The following is a 21,235-nucleotide window of genomic DNA, read 5'->3' as shown; positions in this document are numbered from 1 at the left end:
CCCACTGATTCATCCCTATCATTCCTTTTGCTCTTTTCAAACCAGGATTTATCACTAGTCACCAGGCAGCTTTGGTACTCCCATAAAGTGATTTATTTTGACTGGTGAGGGTCTGTATGATGCATGATGACGAAAGCTGACATCTGGGCAGTGAGTCTGGCTCTCGTTTCCTAGCTACGCTGTATGGACGAAGAAATGCAGGCAAACACTGTTTGAGAGTGAGAGCGAGAGAGAATTATTTATTTGTCCTTTTTTGCTCATCTTTATCAAGTGTGCCAATCATTTTGTACCTGACTGTAGATGACATCACAAAAAGCTACTGACAAAGGTCTCTGGACCTTCAGTTGTCAAAAATGTACAGATCAAAGGTTTGAATGAGCATGCAGGAGACCGTTTCACCTCGGACCTTTCACAGCTGACACACTTTAGGCTGGGAGGCTGGATAGATGTGTCCCGTTGGTGATAGATTAGTGGAGAATTGCCTCATTATATGGTCATTTAGCAGACGCTTTTATATAAAACCACCTACAACTTTACAACTTCAGCATTAATTCATCACAATCCTTTCACTTACTTAGCCTAGTACACAAGCTACAATGGAGTACACTTTCTTTTGACGGGGCCTTATTATTATTATTATTATTATTATTATTATTATTATTATTGTATCCATGACTCAGATTTATTTGATCTGAGTCTATTTTGATACATTTTGCTAACATTTTAAAACGTATAGAGAAAGTCATGATTTGACATTCATAAACAATTTACTGTTCAGAAGTCTACCCTTAGTATGTTTTTTTAATCCATTTGGAAAGGTTCTTTAATGCAATATTTCCATTCATGCTTAGCCTATTAGTTTAGCTTTACAGTAATTGCCTTGGCAAGTTGTTTTAAGCTACAGATAGAGGATATTCATTTGATCACTATTTTGTTGCTGAGAATTATCCTGCAAAGCAGGAAATACAAACATGTATTTGAGTTTTAAAAAGGCTTCTAAAGTTTGTAATTTCCACTTAGAAATGTCAGACTTTATTTGCCCTAATGAAAAATGTATCAACCCCTACAAAAATGTCCATACGTTTTTAATCCACATAATAATTCACATTTCCTGTTGCGGCAGGATTATATTCTTGCTATAGAATACTGTCTCAAATTAAGATCCTACATCTGTTCGTGTTTTCTTCGATGAATCTCTACCATTAATCAAATCTTTCAGTTGGCAGGGGTTAGATTTTTTTCAATTAAAATTGAACTCCGAGTATCTTAAAGCTTCAATATGTAACTTTTTGGCCAACCCAATGAAATTTACATACATATGTAAGGTATAGATTTGTCATTGTAAGCAAATCTAAGAAGCGGTAGATATGTTCTATGTGCGCTATTTCTATGCTTCCCATTCCACAGTTGACTTTTTGCGTCTTTTACTTTCGGTTTTGTACACCAGCTTCAAACAGCTGAAAATACAATATTTTTGGTTATGGAAAAGATATGTCACAACGGTTTAGATGGTACGGTCATTATCTACACAATGACTGCTGACCACCTGCACACCAACAGTCTCCTTGCACTGACTCTCAGACCTTAGCACATATGCCCAAACACGAACACACAAACACAAACATTGTTTAAGTGCCTCACTGTATTTATATTTCTGTATTTATATTTATTTTATTATAACTATACCTTCTTGTTATGCAGCCTGTCGAGTGAACCTGCAAGTAAGCATTTTATTTTACTGTGTTGTGCCATGTGAATACGGTATGACAAATAAACTTTGAGTTGACTTGACTTGTAGGCCATTCTCCTTGCTGTAGGTTGTGCCCTCATGGCTTTCCAGGTCTGCGGTAACTCTGATTGTGGCAGCTGGAATTCGAGGGGTGGGAGTTGGGGAGGGTTGAAATAACAGAGTGCAGGGAGCAACAGATCGACCTTGGTGTGAGAGAGAGAGGAAGAGACGGCGAGAGAGAGGAATGCACTGAAATAGGAGATGTAGGCCTATATTCACATAGAACCTGAATGCAGTATGTACATGTATTTAACGTCCCAAAGAAACTGAGAAATACACTATATACACACAAGTATCCAAATACACCATTTCAAATGAGTGGATTTGGCTATTTCAGCCACGCCCGTTGCTGACAGGTGTATAAAATCAAGCACACAGCCATGCAATCTCCATAGACAAACAGTGGCAGTAGAATGGCCTTACTGGAGAGCTCAGTGACTTTCAATGTTGCACCGTCATAGGATGCCACCTTTCAACAGGTCAGTTCGTCAAATTTCTGCCCTCTAGAGCTGCCCAGGTCAAATGTAAGTGCTGGTATTGTGAAGTGGAAACGTCTAGGAGCAACAACGGCTCAGCCGCGAAGTGGTAGGCCGCACAAGGTCACAGAACAGGACTGCCGAGTGCTGACTAATCTGGAGTGATGAGTCAGGCCATTTGCTGTTTCAGTATGACAATGCCCTCGTGCACAAAGTGCCTCACTTATGCTCTTGTGGCTGAATGGAAGAAATTCCCTGCAGCAATGTTCCAACATCTAGTGGAAAGCCTTCCCAGAAGAGTGGAGGTAGCAAAGGGGGGACCAACTCCATATTAATGCCCATGATTTTGGAATGAGATGTTCGAACAGGTGTCCACATACTTTTGGTCATGTAGTGTATGTTCCATGTTGATGATGATAATGGTTGTGATGGTGATGATATTACCACTTATCAAATGCAAAGCATTTCCACAAACCAAAAATGTAGAAGTACATTTTCATTGAAATGGCTAGTATTTGAAGATTTTAGTAGACATGTTTATGAGAATAGATAACTTTGTGTGTGTGTGGGGGTTCTGGGTTCTGTGCTGCATTCAGTAGGGGAGAGCAGAAATCAATGGCACCTTCAGACCCTTATTTATGGTTGTGCCAAACCCAGAGCCTCACAACTGGATGACAAACTGGCTGGAAGGGAAGATGGGAGTGTGGCAGGGGTAGAAGAAGGGAGGATGGGCAGGTGGGGGTGTGGAGGGGGTAGAGGGAGGATGGGCAGGTGGGGGTGTGGAGGGGGTAAAGGAAGGGAGGATGGGCAGGTGGGGGTGTGGCGGGGTTAGAAGAAGGGAGGATGGGCAGGTGGGGGTGTGTGGAGGAGGTAGAGGAAGGGAGGATGGGCCGGTGGGGGGGTAGAGGAAGGGAGGATGGGCGGTGGAGGGGTAGAGGAAGGGAGGATGGGCGGTGGAGGGGTAGAGGATGGGCGTGTGGGCGTGTGTAGAGGGGGTAGAGGAAGGGAGGATGGCCGGTAGAGGGGGTAGAGGATGGGCCGGTGGGGGTGTGGAGGGGGTAGAGGAAGAGAAGTGGCTGATGAGGGATCGAAGAGAAGCGGCAATGGAAAAACAGAGTAGGAAACTGTATATTTAGGTTACACCCAGGTGCCCTGCTACCAAGATTTGATAACTCAAAATGTCACTGTTTTCTACAGTAGTAATGCTCTGCCTGATTGAAATGCACAGAGCACAGCTAGCAGGGGATTGGAGCGTGTATGTATGAACTGGCATTGATTAACTGTTCTATGTTGTTGGCTCAACCCAGAGGAAAGCACAAACTCAATTACACTCAGTTCCACCCCATATCAAAGTTTTTTTTCCAAGTCCACACCTCAGAGGCCTGCATATTTCTCCTAATGAAAGATTCGATCCACACCACAGATGGAGTCACATACTGTGTCTTGTCTTATGCAGTAGCCCATGTCATTTTGTTAGTTTGCTTCTCTGTGATCATTGAAGTCTCTCTCAGAATTAAAGATTGTGCTGAAATCAAACTGCTGGGCCAATAAAGGTATTTTTTTCAATATAAAAATCTCTCTATCTCAGATCCCTCCGTCCAGGCTCCTCATTTGACTGGGTGTAAGTCCAGGGAACAGGAGACCTTTAGGTGTTGGTGGAGTCCCGGAAGCTTCCAGAATCTCACGGAACCCGGAGCACTGCAAATCCAGTACTGGAAGAAGTGAGCAGAGAGAGAGAGCTGTTTATTATTTAAGTTTTATTCTCTCTTTATCAATGACCTATGCGAACTTGAGAGTAGGGGTGTGCCGATCTCGTTATACTCGTAATCGTATCCGTTTTATTACACTTGATACTCGTAATTGGATTTACTCGTGATCGAAAAACCAGGACGTGTGATTTAAATGCAATTTACTTACTTGGATGTATTTTTTTTCTAATCACGGATAATAATAAATAGTACTTGTGTCATAATCGTATTCTGAAAATTCTCCATATCCGTTTCGATACTCGTTTTGTCCGGGTACTCGGCACACCCCTACTTGAGAGTATACCTGCATATACCTCTAAAATGTATATTTGCATAATAGACCTCTAAAATACCTCTCTCCCTCCCTTAGGAATGACTTGACGAAGGAATGGAAGGAGTGCCCTGACTACTCCTCCTCTGTGAAGAATGAATGTTTCTTTAATAAGAACAACACAGTTATCTGGATCAAATACTGTGTGCGGCTCCACTCTGAAAGCCAGAACAAAACCTACGATACCTTGTGCTTCGAATTGCAGGACATTGGTGAGGGCACAACAGAGACATGCTAATTTGGACTGTTGTAGTTAACAACACTTAGTTGATAGCCCCTAGACACTTCTTTATGCCCAGATGCAGAACTGAGGAATCTGAATGGGCCTGACTGGCTTAGCTACTGGGTGGGATCCTCAATTAAATCCCTGTTCATTTTCTGGAAGCCACTGATGTCTTTTAAAAATCCAGAACTTGACTGTTTGAAATACACAATTGTCATCAAGTCTCTTGACATCATCAGTGGCAGTTGACCTGATTGGTTGAGTGGCCATCCAAACGTATCGTGGGACGAGGGGTTGATTACTGTAATTGGGTTGAAATGAAAACCTGTAAGCACACTGGGTTCCCAGGAGGACCAGGAGCAGTAAGGCCTAGAGGGCCAACACATTATCAGAAATACCAGGACAACAGCATTGTCCTGTTGCATGTTGGCCAATGTCAGACCATGCTCCCACAGTTTTAATATACTGTATCTAATTTGGACCTCTGGATCCCACCTAACAGTGGGAACATGTGTGGAAATGACAAGTATCCATATTAGATGGACACCGTAGGAAAAATAATGAAATATTGTAAAGCAACTTCTCCATCCCGCCCCTCCAAAAGCAGAGAAGGACTATCAGCATGTGAGACTAATGATAGCCGAGGGATGGAGGCCGTTTCTACCAGAAACCCTGTGTTCAGAGGTGAATGGAAAGATGACAGCAGGAATGAACAGACGGAGGGGTGGACAATCCTCAGTCAGAATAGAACTGATGATAATGATTGATCATAGCAGCAGCTGTTGTTATTATTCAGGGAGGTTTCACACCGACTGGACTAGTGGATACAGGTACACTGGCGGGGACATGTTTCAGACATGCTCTTCTAATGTAAGGTGGACAAGAAATCATTTATTTAAAACATTTTTTTTGTTGGACATAAAAGACACCAGGAAAAAAATCACCAGGAAATCAGCTCAAAGTGATGTAGGAAATCTGTTCCCAAGTCTTCCCATAGAGACACATGTGAACGTATCCCAATGTAATCAAGGTTTGAAATGATTATGTTTTGTCAAATACTGTATCTGTTTGGGCTTCTTGCGGTCAATTTGCAGTGTACAAGTTATTTATAATTATGTTCTGGCCCCCTGACCCTCCGCTCAAGAGACAATCTGCCGGCGGCTGAATGTAGTTGGGGACACCTGGTCTATAGACTAGCAGGGGGACGTGAGATTCTGGTCCTGGGAGCCCCAAGGGGTACAGGCTTTGTCCCAGTCCAGCTCGAAAACACATGATTAAACCAATTAAGGTCTATGTTGAAGACAATTCTAAATTGGTTGACTTGTCTCATCAGTGCACAATGCATATGGAGAAGGAAACCACTTTACACCATTGGTCATTTATTGGCCAGTCTTTCATATACTGACCTATGCCCTTTCGTCCCTGCCAGTGCACCCTGACCCGCCAGTGGCTCTGAATTGGACGCTGCTGAACATCAGCCTGTCGGGCCTGAACTATGACATCATGGCGAGCTGGGAACCCCCGCCCTCGGCCGACGTAGCCGTTGGATGGTTGACACTGGTGTATGAAGTCCAGTACAGGAGGAGGAACAGCTCACACTGGAAAGTGGTGAGTCACGGGGGGACACCCTGACGGCACTTCCAGCCTATTACCCAGCTGCCTCTGCAGCTTTGATGGGGCCGTAGCGGAAGCCAGAGCTAGGCCTTCTGGGAAAACAGGGTCGTGATGAGGGGCAGGGGTCAGAGGAGTTAGAGGGCAAGGCCAGGGAAGGTCACTGACAGATCAACCTCTCATAAAGACACAAACAAGTAGAGAGATTCTGTTGTTGACTGCCTCAATCAGCGACAGTACCACATTTGTTTGTGGCACAGAAGTCAGTATATGGAAGCAAATTTACTCTGAGACATAATCACTTTTTATTTAGACATTTCATAGCTTTACATCGTATTCCTCTCTTACAAATGTTTTCCCCATGTCTCCCTCTTCCCTCTTCCCCCATCTCTCTCTCAGTTGGAGCATGAGTTTGGCACCCAGCAGTCTATCTACGGCCTTCAGACAGGAGAGGAGTACGAGGTGCGTGTGCACTGTGCAATGAGGGCCTTCAATAACTTTGGGGAGTTCAGTGATGTCATCTTTGTCCACGTGCCAGAGATTCCCAATGAAGGTGAGAGGTCAGAGTCCGGTTGGGGTCAGGCTGGGTCGGGCAGGGCAGGCTGGGTCGGGCAGGGCAGGTTGGGGTCAGGCAGGGCGTGGTAGAGCGGGGTCTGGGTGGAGTCGGACAGGGTGGCTCATGTGAAGCAGAGGGAAGAGGGGCGGTGTTTACACTATTAAATGTAGTTTTACAGAGACAGTGAACATTAATCAACATTACTGTAAAAGTGCCCATTTTAGCCAGATGGCAAATTTTTCAACTGCCGTCCCTGGGAACAAACATGGCAGCCATCTTGTTCAAGGATAAGATTGTCATTATGCAGTAATACTATGGTTAAATAAGTGTTCTTCATTATAAGATACGTATATGTTGGTGGTGATGATGATAATGATGGTCCGTGATGAAGATGATGGTCCATGATGATGATGATGGCCGTGATGAAGACGATGATTAAGTTGATGATGATGATCCTGTTCTAGAGTCAACGTTCCCTGTGACTCTGGTCCTGATCTTCGGGGCTGTGGGCGTGGCCATTCTCCTCATGCTCATCATCTTCTCTCAGCAGCAGAGGTGAGGACACACACACACAGGCACACACACACACACACACACACACACACACACACACACACACACACACACAGGCATGCGCACACACACACACACACACACACACACACAGGCATGCGCACACACACACACACACACACACACACACACACACACACACACACACACACACACACACACACACAGGCATGCACACACACACACACACACACACACACACACACACACACACACACACACACACACAGTCATCTTCATCTCATCTCTCCCTCTTACTCTTCCTCTCAGACTGATGGTGATTCTGCTGCCTCCTGTCCCTGCACCCAAAATCAAAGGGATAGATCCAGCACTGCTTAAGGTAAGACGATTAACACTGCGTGCGTGCGTTTGTCTTTTGAGTAGGTGTGATCAAGTATTTAGGATCTAAAAACAAGTGTGAATTGTTATGGCTCAGAGTTCATTACAGATTATTATACTCAACAAAAAATATAAATGCATGCAACAATTTCAAAGATTTTACCAAGTTAGAGTTCATATAAGGAAATCAGCCAATTTAAATAAATTCATTCGGACCTAATCTATGGATTTCAAATGACTGGGAATACAGATATGCATTTGTTGGTCACAGATACCTATAAAAAAAAGGTTGGGGTGTGGATTAGAAAACCAGTCAGTATCTGGTGTGACCACCATTTGCCTCATGCAGCGCGACACATCGCCTTCGCATAGGGTTGATCAGGCTGTTGATTGTGGCCTGTGGAATGTTATCCCACTCCTCTTCAATGGCTGTGTGAAGTTGCTTGATATTGGCGGGAACTGGAACACGCTGTCGTACACGTCAATCCAGAGCATCCCAAACGTTCTCAATGGATGACATGTCTGGTGAGTATGCAGGCCATGGAAGAACTGGGACATTTTCAGCTTCCAAGAATTGTGTTCAGATCCTTGTGACATAGGGCCGTGGCTTCATGCTCATGCTGAAACATGAGATGATGGCGGCGGATGAATGGCACGACAATGGGCCTCAGGATCTTGTCACGGTATCTCTCTGGATTCAAATTGCCATCAATTAAGTGCAATTGTGTTTGTTGTCTGTAGTTTATGCCTGCCCATACCATAACCCCACCACTATCCCGCAGGTTAAAAAGCCGGATGTGGTGGTCCTGGTCTGGCGTGATTACACATGGACTGCGGTTGTAAGGCCAATTGGACGTACTGCAAAAATCTCCATAGACAAACATTGGCAGTAGAATGGCCTTACTGAAGAGCTCAGTGACTTTTAACGTGGCACTTTCATAGGATGCCACCTTTCCAACAAGTCAGTCTGTCAAATTTCTGCCCTGCTAGAGCTGCCGGGTCAACTGTAAGTGCTGTTATTGTGAAGTGGAAACATCTAGGAGCAACGTCTCAGCTGCGAAGTGATAGACCACACAGGCTCACAGAACAGGACCGCCGAGTTCTGAAACGCGTAGCGCGTAAAGATTGTCTGTCTTCGGTTGCAACACTCACTACTGAGTTCCAAACAACCTATGGAAGCTAAGTCAGCACAATAATTGTTTCTTCGGGAGCATCATGAAATGGGTGTCCATGGCCGAGCAGCTGCACACAAGCCTAAGATCACCATGCACAATGCCAAGCGTCGGCTGAAGTGGTGTAAAGCTTGCCGCCATTGGAGGCTGGAACAGTGGAAACGCATTCTCTGGAGTGATGAATCACGCTTCACCATCTGGCAGTCCGACGGACAAATCTTGGTTTGGCGGATGCCGGGAGAATACGACCTGCCTGAATGCATAGTGCCAACTGTGGTGGAGGAGGCTGTTTTTAATGATTCAGGCTAGGTCCTTTAGTTCCAGTGAAGGGAAAAATTTACTCTACAGCATACAATGATATTCTAGACGATTCTGTGCTTCCAACTTTGTGGCAACAGATTGGAGAAGGCCATTTCCTGTTTCAGCATGACAATGCCCCCATGCAAAGCAAGATCCATACAGAAATGGTTTGTCGATCGGTGTGGAAGAACTTGACTGGCTTGCACAGAGCCCTGACCCCAACCCCATCAAAAACCTTTGGAATGAATTGGAATGCCGACTATGAGCCAGGCCTAATTGCCCAACATCAGTGCCCGACCTCACTAATGCTCTTGTGGCTGAAAGCAAGCAAGTCCCCGCAACAATGTTTCAACATTTAGTGGAAAGCCTTCCCAGAAGAGTGGAGGCTATAGCAGCAAAGGGGGGACCAACTCCATATTATTGCCCATGATTTTGGAATGAGATTTTCGAAGAGCAGGTGTCCACATAATTTTGGTCATGTAGTGTATGTAGTGTATCATGTTCAAGTACATATGATGAAAACACATAATCCACATTGACGTTAATTAAAAACATGGTTTGAGTAGGAAGTTGAACAATGACATACTATAAGAGATTACTTGTTGTTTTTTTTATTATTACTTTTATATTAGTTCTCTATTTTCTCTCTCTCTCTCAATTGTTGGGAATTTCACTGTTAGTCTACACCTGTTCTTTACGAAGCATGTGACCAAGAAGATTTGATTTTATATGCTCTAGAGATACTAGCTAAGGGGAGGAGGATGTGTGGTTGTGACCAGGTGTGACCAGGTGTCATTGTGTTGGTGTGCTGTTGAAATGGGATGTGGGCTGCTGTTGACGAGGAACATGTGCTTTTCAAACAACCCCACCACTTGTACAGTAGCTCAAGTAAACCACTCAGTGCCCCTATGAACCCCTACCCCGGTCAACAACTCTGCACCCCCCACAGCAACTTGCCCAAGCCTCCCCCATTTCTCCTTCACCCAGATCCAGATAGCTGATGTTCTGAAAGAGCTTGAAAAACCTGGACCCCTACAAATCAGCTGGACTAGACAATCTGGACCCTCTCTTTCTAAAATTATCTGTCGCAATTGTTGTAACCCCTATTGCTAGCCTGTTCAACCTCTCTTTCGTATCGTCTGAGATCCCTAAAGATTGGAAAGCTGCCGCGGTCATCCCCGTCTTCAAAGGGGGAGACACTCTAGACCCAAGCTGTTATACACCTATATCTATCCTACCCTGCCTTTCTAAAGTCTTTGAAAGTCTAGTTAACAAACAGATCACTGACCATTTCGAATCTCACCGTACCTTCTCCGGTATGCAATCTGGTTTCCGAGCTGGTCACGGGTGCACCTCAGCCACGCTCAAGGTCCTAAACGATATCATAACCGCCATCGATAATAGACAATACTGTGCAGCCGTATTCATTGACCTGGCCAAGGCTTTCGACTCTGTCAATCACCGCATTCTTATCGGCAGACTCAACAGCCTTGGTTTCTGAAATGACTGCCTCGCCTGGTTCACCAACTACTTCTCAGATAGAGTTCAGTGTGTCAAATCGGAGGGCCTGATGTCCAAACCTCTGGCAGTCTCTATGGGAGTGCCACAGGGTTCAATTCTTGGGCCGACTCTTTTCTCTGTGTACATCAATGATGTCGCTCTTGCTGCTGGTGATTCTCTGATTCACCTCCACGCAGATGACACCATTCTGTATTCTTCTGGCCCTTCTTTGGACACTGTGTAAAAAAACATCCAGACGAGCTTCTATGCCATACAACACTCCTTCCATGACCTCCAACTGCTCTTAAATGCAAGTAAAACTAAATGCATACTCTTCAACCATTCGCTGCCCGTACCCTCCCGCCTGTCTAGCATCACTACTCTGGACAGTTCTGACTTAGAATATGTGGACAACTACAAATACCTAGGTGTCTGGTTAGACTGTAAACTCTCCTTCCAGACTCACATTAAGCATCCCCAATCCAAAATTAAATCTAGACTCGGCTTCCTATTTCGCAACAAAGCATCCTTCACTCATGCTGCCAAACATACCCTCGTAAAACTGACTCTCCTACCGATCCTTGACTTCGGCGATGTCATTTACAAAATAGCGTCCAACACTCTACTCAGCAAATTGGATGTAGTTCAACACAGTGCAATCCATTTTATCACCAAAGCCCCGTTTACTACCCACCACTGTGACCTGTATGCTCTCGTTGGCTGGCCCAAAGCTCCTTTGCACCCCAGTATCTCGACTTGCACATCTCACTCCAGTGTTTAATTGTTCAAATGTAATTATTTCGCCACTTTGGCCTATTTATTTCCTTACCTTCTTAATCTTACTAAATTTGCACACACTGTATATACATTTTTCTATTGCGTTATTGACTGTACGTTTGTTTATCCCATGTGTAACTCTGTGTTTGTGTCACGCTGCTTTGCTTTATCTTGGCCAGGTCGCAGTTGTAAATGAGAACTTGTTCTCAACTGGCCTAATTGGTTAAATAAAGGTGAAAAAATAAAAAAATATGAAAATGAAGAGGAAACCGCTGTGTCCCTATGAAGAGGAAACCGCGCAGTGTCCCTATGAAGAGGAAACCGCGCAGTATCCCTATGAAGAGGAAACCGCGCAGTGTCCCTGTGAAGAGGAAACCGCGTAGTGTCCCTATGAAGAGGAAACCGCGCAGTGTCCCTATGAAGAGGAAACCGCGCAGTGTCCCTATGAACAGGAAATAAAACACAGTAATATGATAGAACTGGAAATTACCAGGGCACGCACATAGAAATAGAATCTAAATTATTGATATTATTATAATAATAGGCTTTGTGGGTACACATGAGGGCTTGGCAATGAAACGCAAAGACCATCAATTTTGTCATTGGAAATGCCTGGAGTTTTTTTTATAGCCAATTTATAAACTCTCTCTGCTCCACTATACTTTTCAGTGGTCAGAGTTCAAGATGCTCTCATACTATTTTAAGGACTGGATCTTAGGACAACAGTATATACGGTACAACATATTGTAGACTTTAAAATTTAGAGACAATTGATAAGATGCAGGGTAGGGTTGCACATTATGGGGAATATTCAGGTGGAAACTTTCCGTGGGAATTAACGGAAATATATGCAAATTAATAGTAATACCATTTAAATGTAGATGGTTTTTGCATTGGATATACACTGCTCAAAAAAATAAAGGGAACACTTAAACAACACAATGTAACTCAAAGTCAATCACACTTCTGTGAAATCAAACTGTACACTTAGGAAGCAACACTGATTGATAATACATTTCACATGCTGTTGTACAAATGGAATAGACAACAGGTGGAAATTATAGGCAATTAGCAAGACACCCCCAATACAGACCACTTCTCAGTTCCTATGCTTCTTGGCTGATGTTTTGGTCACTTTTTGAATGCTGGCGGTGCTTTCACTCTAGTGGTAGCATGAGACGGAGTCTACAACCCACACAAGTGGCTCAGGTAGTGCAGCTCATCCAGGATGGCACATCAATGCGAGCTGTGGCAAGAAGGTTTGCTGTGTCTGTCAGCGTAGTGTCCAGAGCATGGAGGCGCTACCAGGAGACAGGCCAGTACATCAGGAGATGTGGAGGAGGCCGTAGGAGGGCAACAACCCAGCAGCAGGACCGCTACCTCCGCCTTTGTGCAAGGAGGAGCAGGAGAAGCACTGCCAGAGCCCTGCAAAATTACCTCCAGCAGGCCACAAATGTGCATGTGTCTGCTCAAGTGGTCAGAAACAGACTCCATGTGGGTGGTATGAGGGCCTGACGTCCACAGGTGGGGGTTGTGCTTACAGCCCAACACCGTGCAGGACGTTTGGCATTTGCCAGAGAACACCAAGATTGGCAAATTCTCCACTGGCGCCCTGTGCTCTTCACAGATGAAAGCAGGTTCACACTGAGCACGTGACAGACGTGACAGAGTCTGGAGACGCCGTGGAGAACGTTCTGCTGCCTGCAACATCCTCCAGCATGACCGGTTTGGCGGTGGGTCAGTCATGGTGTGGGGTGGCATTTCTTTGGGGGGCCGCAGAGCCCTCCATGTGCTCGCCAGAGGTAGCCTGACTGCCATTAGGTACCGAGATGAGATCCTCAGACCCCTTGTGAGACCATATGCTGGTGCAGTTGGCCCTGGGTTCATCCTAATGCAAGACAATGCTAGACCTCATGTGGCTGGAGTGTGTCAGCAGTTCCTGCAAGAGGAAGGCATTGATGCTATGGACTGGCCCGCCCGTTCCCCAGACCTGAATCCAATTGAGCACATCTGGGACATCAAGTCTCGCTCCATCCACCAACGCCACGTTGCACCACAGACTGTCCAGGAGTTGGCAGATGCTTTAGTCCAGGTCTGGGAGGAGATCCCTCAGGAGACCATCCGCCACCTCATCAGGAGCATGCCCAGGCGTTGTAGGGAGGTCATACAGGCACATGGAGGCCACACACACTACTGAGCTTCATTTTGACTTGTTTTAAGGACATTACATCAAAGTTAGATCAGCCTGTAGTGTGGTTTTCCACTTTAATTTTGAGTGTGACTCCAAATCCAGACCTCCATGGGTTGATAAATTGGATTTCCATTGATTATTTTTGTGTGATTTTGTTGTCAGCACATTCAACTATGTAAAGAAAAAAGTATTTAATAAGATTATTTCTTTCATTCAGATCTAGGATGTGTTGTTTAAGTGTTCCCTTTATTTTTTTGAGCAGTATATTTACCATATCATATGGAGACAGAAACATAAACATTTTACCTTATCATAAGTAGACATAATTGCAAATTATGAAATCCTTCCAATAGAAAAATATATATATTTAGTTACGAATTGAACTTTAATTAAATGAGTTGACTCTTCACATGGGATGATTTCACTGAACAACAAAAGAAAGGGAATATTGAATGATCCCCAATGATCCATCGCATCTCCCAAAAACGTTTTCAACATACATCTTTAAAATGATAGTCTCGGAACAAAAGCTTTGGTTGTCTTCCTCTCAGGCTTCCATGACTTCTCCCTGGACCTCATCAATGTCCACCTCTTGAACGTCAGACTCTGAGGCCTCATCTTCACTGTCACTTTCCAACCTTGTTGAGGATGGCTCGTTGTCAGGCTCAAAAAGCCAAAAATTTGCCCGGATGGCCACCACATTTTCAACCCTTGTATTGGTCAGCCTGTTGCGTGCTTTGGTGTGTGTGTTCCCAAATAAGGACCAGTTGCGCTCTGAGATGGCTGATGTTGGTGGGATTTGGAGGATGATATTGACAACAGGGGAAAGAGCCTGAGATCCACAAACACCCTTCTACCAGGTGGCCGATGAGATATGTTGGCACGACTGCCATATTGCATCTCCATCCCAAAGCCCTTGCTTGGAAGTGTACTTTGCGAGACTGCCAAGAACCTTGCCCTCATCCAGGACAAGGTGGAGAGACACGGTAGTGATGACGCCATAGGCCTTGTGTTGATCTCTGCACCAGACAGGATGCTCTTGCCAGCATACTTGGGGTCCAACATGTACGCTGCGGCGTGTATGGGCTTCAGGCAGAAGTCTTCACGCTTTTTGATGTATTTCAGAACTGCAGTTTCCTCTGCTTGGAGCAACAGTGAAATTGGCAGGGCAGTACATATTTATTCTCTTACATCTGCATGCAGAGTCTGAACATCAGACAGGATGGCATTGTCTCCCTCAATCTGTGCAATGTCTATTGCTATAGGTTTCAGGAGTTTCAGGCTGCTTACCACTCTCTCCCAAAATACACCATCCAGGAGGATCCTCTTGATGGGGCTGTCCATATCGGCAGCCCCATCAAGAGGATCCTCCTGGATGGTGTATTTTGGGAGAGAGTGGTAAGCAGCCTGAAACTCCTGAAACCTATAACCTATTTCTTGGAGAGACTCCTTCCCCACCAACGGGTGTTGCTGGGCAGCTTATATGTGGTGCTCTTATTCTTCTCACTTTGCTTGGTGAGGTAGGTTGCTGCTATAACTTGATGACCCTTCACATACCTAACCATTGCCTTTGTTCAATGGAGAGTGTATCCATTGTTTTCAGTGCCATGATGTCCTTGAGGAGCAGATTCAATGCATGAGCAGCACAGCCAATGGGTGTGATGTGAGGGTAGACCAAGCAGCCTTCATGTTTGCAGCATTGCCTGTCACCAGTGCAAATACCTCCTGTGGTCCAAGGTCATTGATGACTGCCTTCAGCTCATCTGCAATGTAGAGACCGTTGTGTCTGTCTGTGGTCCCTTGTCTGTGCTCTTGTAGAATACTGGTTGAGGGGTGGAGATGATGTAGTTAATTATTCCTTGCCCACGAACATTCGACCACACATCAGAGATGATTGCAATACAGTCTGCTTTCTCTGTGATTTGCTTGACCTTCACTTGAACTCTGTTGAACTCTGCATCCAGCAAATGAGTAGATAAAGCATGCCTGGTTGGAGGGGTGCGTGCTGAGCGAAGAACATTCAAAAATCTCTCCCAATACACATTGACTGTGAGCATCAGAGGTGAACCAGTTGCATACACAGCTCGAGCAATACATTCATCAGCATTTATCTGACTACATTCCTCCAATGAGTCAAAAGAACTATTGATTCCAGGAGGACCATGAGCTGTTGCTATCAATAAGGTGTCTGCTTAATAATTTTTACCTCGAATAGAAGTAGAGGGACTTTTGTCAGAGGTTGCTTGAGGGAACTTTATGCACTTGGCCAGATGATTCTTCACATATGATTTGGCACAGTATTTGCAAATGTACACAGCTTTTCCTTCTACATTTGCTGCAGTTTAATGTCTCCACACATCAGATAGTGCCAGTGGCATTTTCCTATAAAGATTTTAATAAAAAAAAAAAATGTTTTACCCAATACAATTCCATGTACAGATAAATAGTTAAGCAGTTAGATTTAACAACTGCTTTGTAAGATGCGTGTTTTAAAATGAAACATGTATGGAAACAGGAGAATTACACTCCTCGGTTAGCAGGCTCAAGCAAGCTAAAACCCACATGGTAGCAAAAACTAACTAGTAGAAATTGTTAACAACTTTAAACACACTTTGCTGTAGGCTACTATTTACTAGTTAACAAATAATCATGTATGTCATATAAAATATGTTCACCCCACCCAGTATTGTAATCAACACTTACCAGAAAACTTGGCTTGGCTCAGACAGTGTAGCAGTGTGGGCTCAATAGCATCTCATTAGTGTGCAAGATCTTGAGAATCAGCTGTACATGTGATGGAAGAGTGCACTGCACATGTGATGGAAGAGTGCACTGTGCATGCAGAGGGTTGCAATTCCATTGAATTGGGGATAGTTTAACCAAAATATGCCACAAGACCTAAATTTGACTTATGTGTATCCCACTAAAAAAGGTTCACTGTTATAAGCTAACTTTTTTGATGAATTTAAGCAAATTCCCAAAATTCACATGCTTATTTTCCCATGGAAAAGTTCCTGAAATTTTCTGGAAAGTTTCTGACCCTTTGCAACCCTAATGGAGAGTGATAATGACAGCATAGGAGGAAGTTGAATGTTTCCGAGGGGAAAATTGTCTTCAATACACAGTACTACTGTATACAAAATAGAAACGGGTCCTTACACACTCAACATGTTGCACATTATCCCTGTCATACACATTTCACACTTCTCATAGCCACATACATTCACATACGTCATTATGTATTTATTTTACTTGTTTTACCTAGAGCCAGAATTGCAATTGAAGCATTACTTAAAATACGTATTCTCTTCTTCTTTTTTTATACCTGCTTAAAACACAAATATACAGTTGAAGTCGAAGTTTACATACACTTAGGTTAGTCATTAATATTCGTTTTTCAACCACTCCACAAATTTCTTGTTAAGAAACTATAGTTTTGGCAAGTTGGTTAGGACATCTACTTTGTGCATGACACAAGTCATTTTTCCAACAATTGTTTACAGACAGATTATTTCACTTATAATTCACTGTACCACAATTCCAGTGGGTCAGAAGTTCACATACACTAAGTTGACTGTGCCTTTAAACAGCTTGGAAAATTCCAGAAAATGATGTCATGGCTTTAGAAGCTTCTGATAGGCTAATTGACATCATTTGAGTTAATTGGAGGTTTATCTGTGGATGTATTTCAAGGCCTACCTTCAAACTCAGTGCCTCTTTGCTTGACATCATAGGAAAATCAAAAGAAATCAGCCAAGACCTCAGAGAAAAAATGGTACACCTCCACAAGTCTGGTTCATCCTTGGGAGCAATTTCCAAACGCCTGAAGGTACCACGTTCATCTGTACAAACAATAGTACGCAAGTGTAAACACCATGGGACCACGCAGCCGTCATACCGCTCAGGAAGGAGACGCGTTCTGACTCCTAGAGATGAACGTACTTTGGTGCAAAAAGTGAAAATCAATCCCAGAACAACATCAAAGGACCTTTTGAAGATTCTGGAGGAAACAGTCACAAAAGTATCTATATCCACAGTAAAACGAGTCTTATATCGACATAACCTGAAAGGCTGCTCAGCAAGGAAGAAGCCACTGCTCCAAAACCGCCATTAAAAAAAAGCCAGACTACGGTCTGCAACTGCACATGGGGACAAAGATCGTACTTTTTGGAGAAATGTCCTCTGGTCTGATGAAAGAAAAATATAACTGTTTGGCCATAATGACCATTGTTATGTTTGGAGGTTAAAAGGGGGAAGCTTGCAAGCTGAAGAACACCATCCCAACCGTGAAGCACGGGGGTGGCAGCATCATGTTGTGGGGGTGCTTTGCTGCAGGAGGGACTGGTGCACGTCACAAAATAGTTGGCATCAAGAGGAAGGAAAATGATGTGGATATATTGAAGCAACATCTCAAGACATCAGTCAGAATGTTAAAGCTTGGTTGCAAATGGGTTTTCCAAATGGACAACTTCCAAAGTTGTGGCAAAATGGCTTAAGGACAACACAGTCAAGGTATTGGAGTGGCCATCACAAAGCCCTGACCTCAATCCCATAGAAAATTTGTGGGCAGAGCTGAAAAAGTGTGTGCGAGCAAGGAGGCCTACAAACCTGACTCAGTTACACCAGCTCTGTCAGGAGGAATGGGCCAAAATGCACCCAACTTATTGTGGGAAGCTTGTGGAAGGCTACCCGGAACGTTTGACCCAAGTTAAACAATTTGAAGGCAATGCTACCAAATACTAATTGAGTGTATGTAAACTTCTGACCCACTGGGAATGTGATGAAAGAAATAAAAGCTGAAATAATCATTCTCTCTACTATTATTCTGACATTTCACATTCTTCAAATAAAGTGCTGATCCTAACTAACCTAAGACAGGGAATTTTTACTAGGATTAAATGTCAGGAATTGTGAATTGTTTACATGCTCCTTGGCTTTCGTGTATTTAAACTTCCGACTTCATCTTTCTCTCTCTCTTTCTCTCTCTCTTTCTCTCTTTTTTTTCTCTCTCTCTTTTTCTTTCTCTCTCTTCTCTCTCTTCTCTCTCTTTCTTTCTCTCTCTTTCTCTCTCTCTTCTCTCTCTCCCTTTCTTCTGTCTCAAACCCACTCACTCTCTCTCCCCCCCATTCAAGGGCTTTATTGGCATGGGAAACATATGTTAACATTGCCATAGCAAGACAAGTAGATAATAAAAATGTACAGTAAACATTACACTCACAGAAGTTCCAAAAAAATAACGACATTTCAAATGTCATCTCTCTCTCTCTGTCACACCCCATCCAGAAGGGAAAGCTGGACGAGCTGAACTTCATCCTGAGTGGAGCTGGTATGGGGGCTCTCCACTCCTACCCCCCGGACCTGTACCAGGACATGCCCTGGGTGGAGTTCATCGAGCTGGACGCAGACGAGCCTGAGCCTGGGGAGAAGGACAACCAGAGCTCAGACTCACAGAGACTGCTGGGTCACAACAACCACCACACAAACCATGGCTGCTCTCATGGCCTCGGGTATAGGATGGAGCAGGCTTTGTTCAGTGAAACATTTCTGAAATTATACTAAGAAAGTGTCAGTCTACAGGAGCCTCTTTTGGATGCATGAAGCAGCGTTAAAGTAGCTAGCTACGAGATCTAGAATGGTACCTCCAGGTAACTCTCTCTCCCCTTCCACCCCTTCCTCTCTCAATCTTTCCTCCTCTCTCTCTCTTTCCTCCTCCCTCCCTCCCTCTATCTCTCTTTCTCTCTCCCCCTCCCTCTGTCCCCCTCTCTCTTTCTCTCTCCCTCCCTCTCTCAGTATCCCTGATGATGACTCTGGCCGGGCCAGGTCCTATGATCCAGAGCTGCCTGACCAGGAGACCCTGATGTTAATGGCTGCCCTCCTGTCCAGCCAACCCGACAAAGTTGAGCCATGCTTGGGGAACTGGAGCCACTCAAGCACCCCGTCCATAGATGTGCTGGAGGTCCCATGCCCCGGGCTCCAGGCTCCAGGCTTACCTCCAGAGGGAAGGGAGAGGCACCTGGTCCAGACTCAGCTGGGAGGCCCTCAGAGCTGGGTTAACATGGACTTCTATGCACAGGTCAGCGATGTGACGCCCACCGGAGGGGTGGTGCTCTCGCCAGGCCAGCAGGTCAGAGCCCCGGAGAACACTCCAACAACAGAGAAGGATAAGAAGGGAAAAATGGAGGGAGGAGAGGAGGAGAGTGAGGAAGTGGAGGAGAGGAGAATGAACAAGCTGAAGTTTCAGCTGCTGGTGGTTGCTCCTGAGGCAGGGGGCTACACGACAGAGAGCAGTGGCCGGCAGATGAGCACCCCTGACCCCTCCTCACCTGGGGAGGTCTACCACACCTTCCCCTCACCTTCCGCCGAGAGCAAGCCCCACCAGGTCTATCTTCCTCCTACCACCCCCCTAGGGGACTACCAGTCCCCCTACATCCTTACTGACTCCCCCCCTGCTCAGTTCCTCCCCCCTGTTTCGGACTACACTGTGGTTCAGGATGTTGATTTCCAGCACAGCCTTCTCCTCAACCCCCCTTCCCCCCAGAGGTCCCCTACCTGTTCCCCACAACCCCCCTCCAAGCCCCTGCCCGTCATGCCCATAGGGTACCTCACCCCGGACCTGTTGGGCAACCTCTCGCCTTAAGAAAAACTACACCGCCCAGGAGGCCTTGGGGCGTGGAGGTTGGACGCCACTTGTCATGAAGTCAATAATCATCACAGACAGCCTTGTTCTACTTGATCAATGCTGGAAGCCAAATATGTCACAGGACAGACTCGACAACAAGCATGGTCCTTCATTTGAGTGTTTGCTTGAAGGGAAGCTGAGAAAGAGAAATGTTTAGTTGTTGTGTTTGGCTTTTATGAGTGACTGGAACTGGAGGAAAGACCTTCTATAAAATTGGCCTTTCTGGTTTGACAGAGCTTAAAGTAATACGTGAACAAATCTTACTGTGTTCTTTCTGACTGAGACTAAGACACCGAAAAACCCTCAGTCTGAAACCTTGAAATGCACGGTTCTCTAATATACACACAGATACACTTATGCACCATACATACGCACAGACAAGCTCAGACATGGTTCTAGTTCTATGTTACCTGATACTTCAATCTATCTGTTTGACTGATGAGGTGCAATGTAAACATTTGCCTTGCAGACACACCTAGTCCCACCTTAATGTATATATATGTACGTTTAACATATACATATTTAATACTCTAGCTTGTTGGTTTAAGTCTTAATTTTACTGTAGATTGATCCAATAACAAAATGTCTGGGAGAATAACAAGCACATCTACTTGCCATTTATACAAACACACCACCTTTAACATCATAGTTATAGCCTCATTAATTGACAGAACACTTGAGTGTGCTGTTTGTCAAACGTAGTGCTACAACGAGCAGTGACTATTAGTAACTACGGTCGTTCATTTCGCGCTCTCATTATTTAGCTTAATGGCATATTTTCATGCTTATATTTCTCTTTCATCCTTTTTGCGGCAGAGTCGTCTAATTATTACCAGACTGAGGTCAGTTTTTAACACGGCCATTAGACGACCTGTCTGCACTCACTGTGACAGCTCAGACACCGGTCACTATAATAAACAGAGAACAAGAAAACCCGTACCACCAAGATGATTTCACTTACAGCATGGAC

General features: G+C 44.6%; 1 protein-coding gene across 1 annotated transcript in view; it reads left to right on the top strand.

Annotated features, from left to right (window-relative positions):
- Positions 1 to 20,516, top strand: part of slr (somatolactin receptor) — a 66,141-nt gene extending 45,625 nt beyond the window's left edge. Inside the window, exons 3-10 of the mRNA NM_001141617.1 lie at positions 3,854 to 3,986; positions 4,384 to 4,556; positions 5,997 to 6,175; positions 6,578 to 6,731; positions 7,199 to 7,289; positions 7,578 to 7,647; positions 18,870 to 19,093; positions 19,377 to 20,516. Of these exons, the coding sequence (NP_001135089.1) occupies positions 3,854 to 3,986; positions 4,384 to 4,556; positions 5,997 to 6,175; positions 6,578 to 6,731; positions 7,199 to 7,289; positions 7,578 to 7,647; positions 18,870 to 19,093; positions 19,377 to 20,223 (1,871 nt within the window). The 3' untranslated portion in view covers positions 20,224 to 20,516. The remainder of the gene's footprint in view (positions 1 to 3,853; positions 3,987 to 4,383; positions 4,557 to 5,996; positions 6,176 to 6,577; positions 6,732 to 7,198; positions 7,290 to 7,577; positions 7,648 to 18,869; positions 19,094 to 19,376) is intronic.
- Positions 20,517 to 21,235: the final 719 nt, after the last annotated feature.

The sequence above is a fragment of the Salmo salar genome, chromosome ssa20 (assembly GCF_905237065.1).
Source record: "Salmo salar chromosome ssa20, Ssal_v3.1, whole genome shotgun sequence".
NCBI classification, from domain to species: Eukaryota; Metazoa; Chordata; class Actinopteri; order Salmoniformes; family Salmonidae; genus Salmo; species Salmo salar.
Note: the sequence above shows the minus strand (reverse complement) of the source record. Positions and strands in the feature narration are given on the sequence as shown.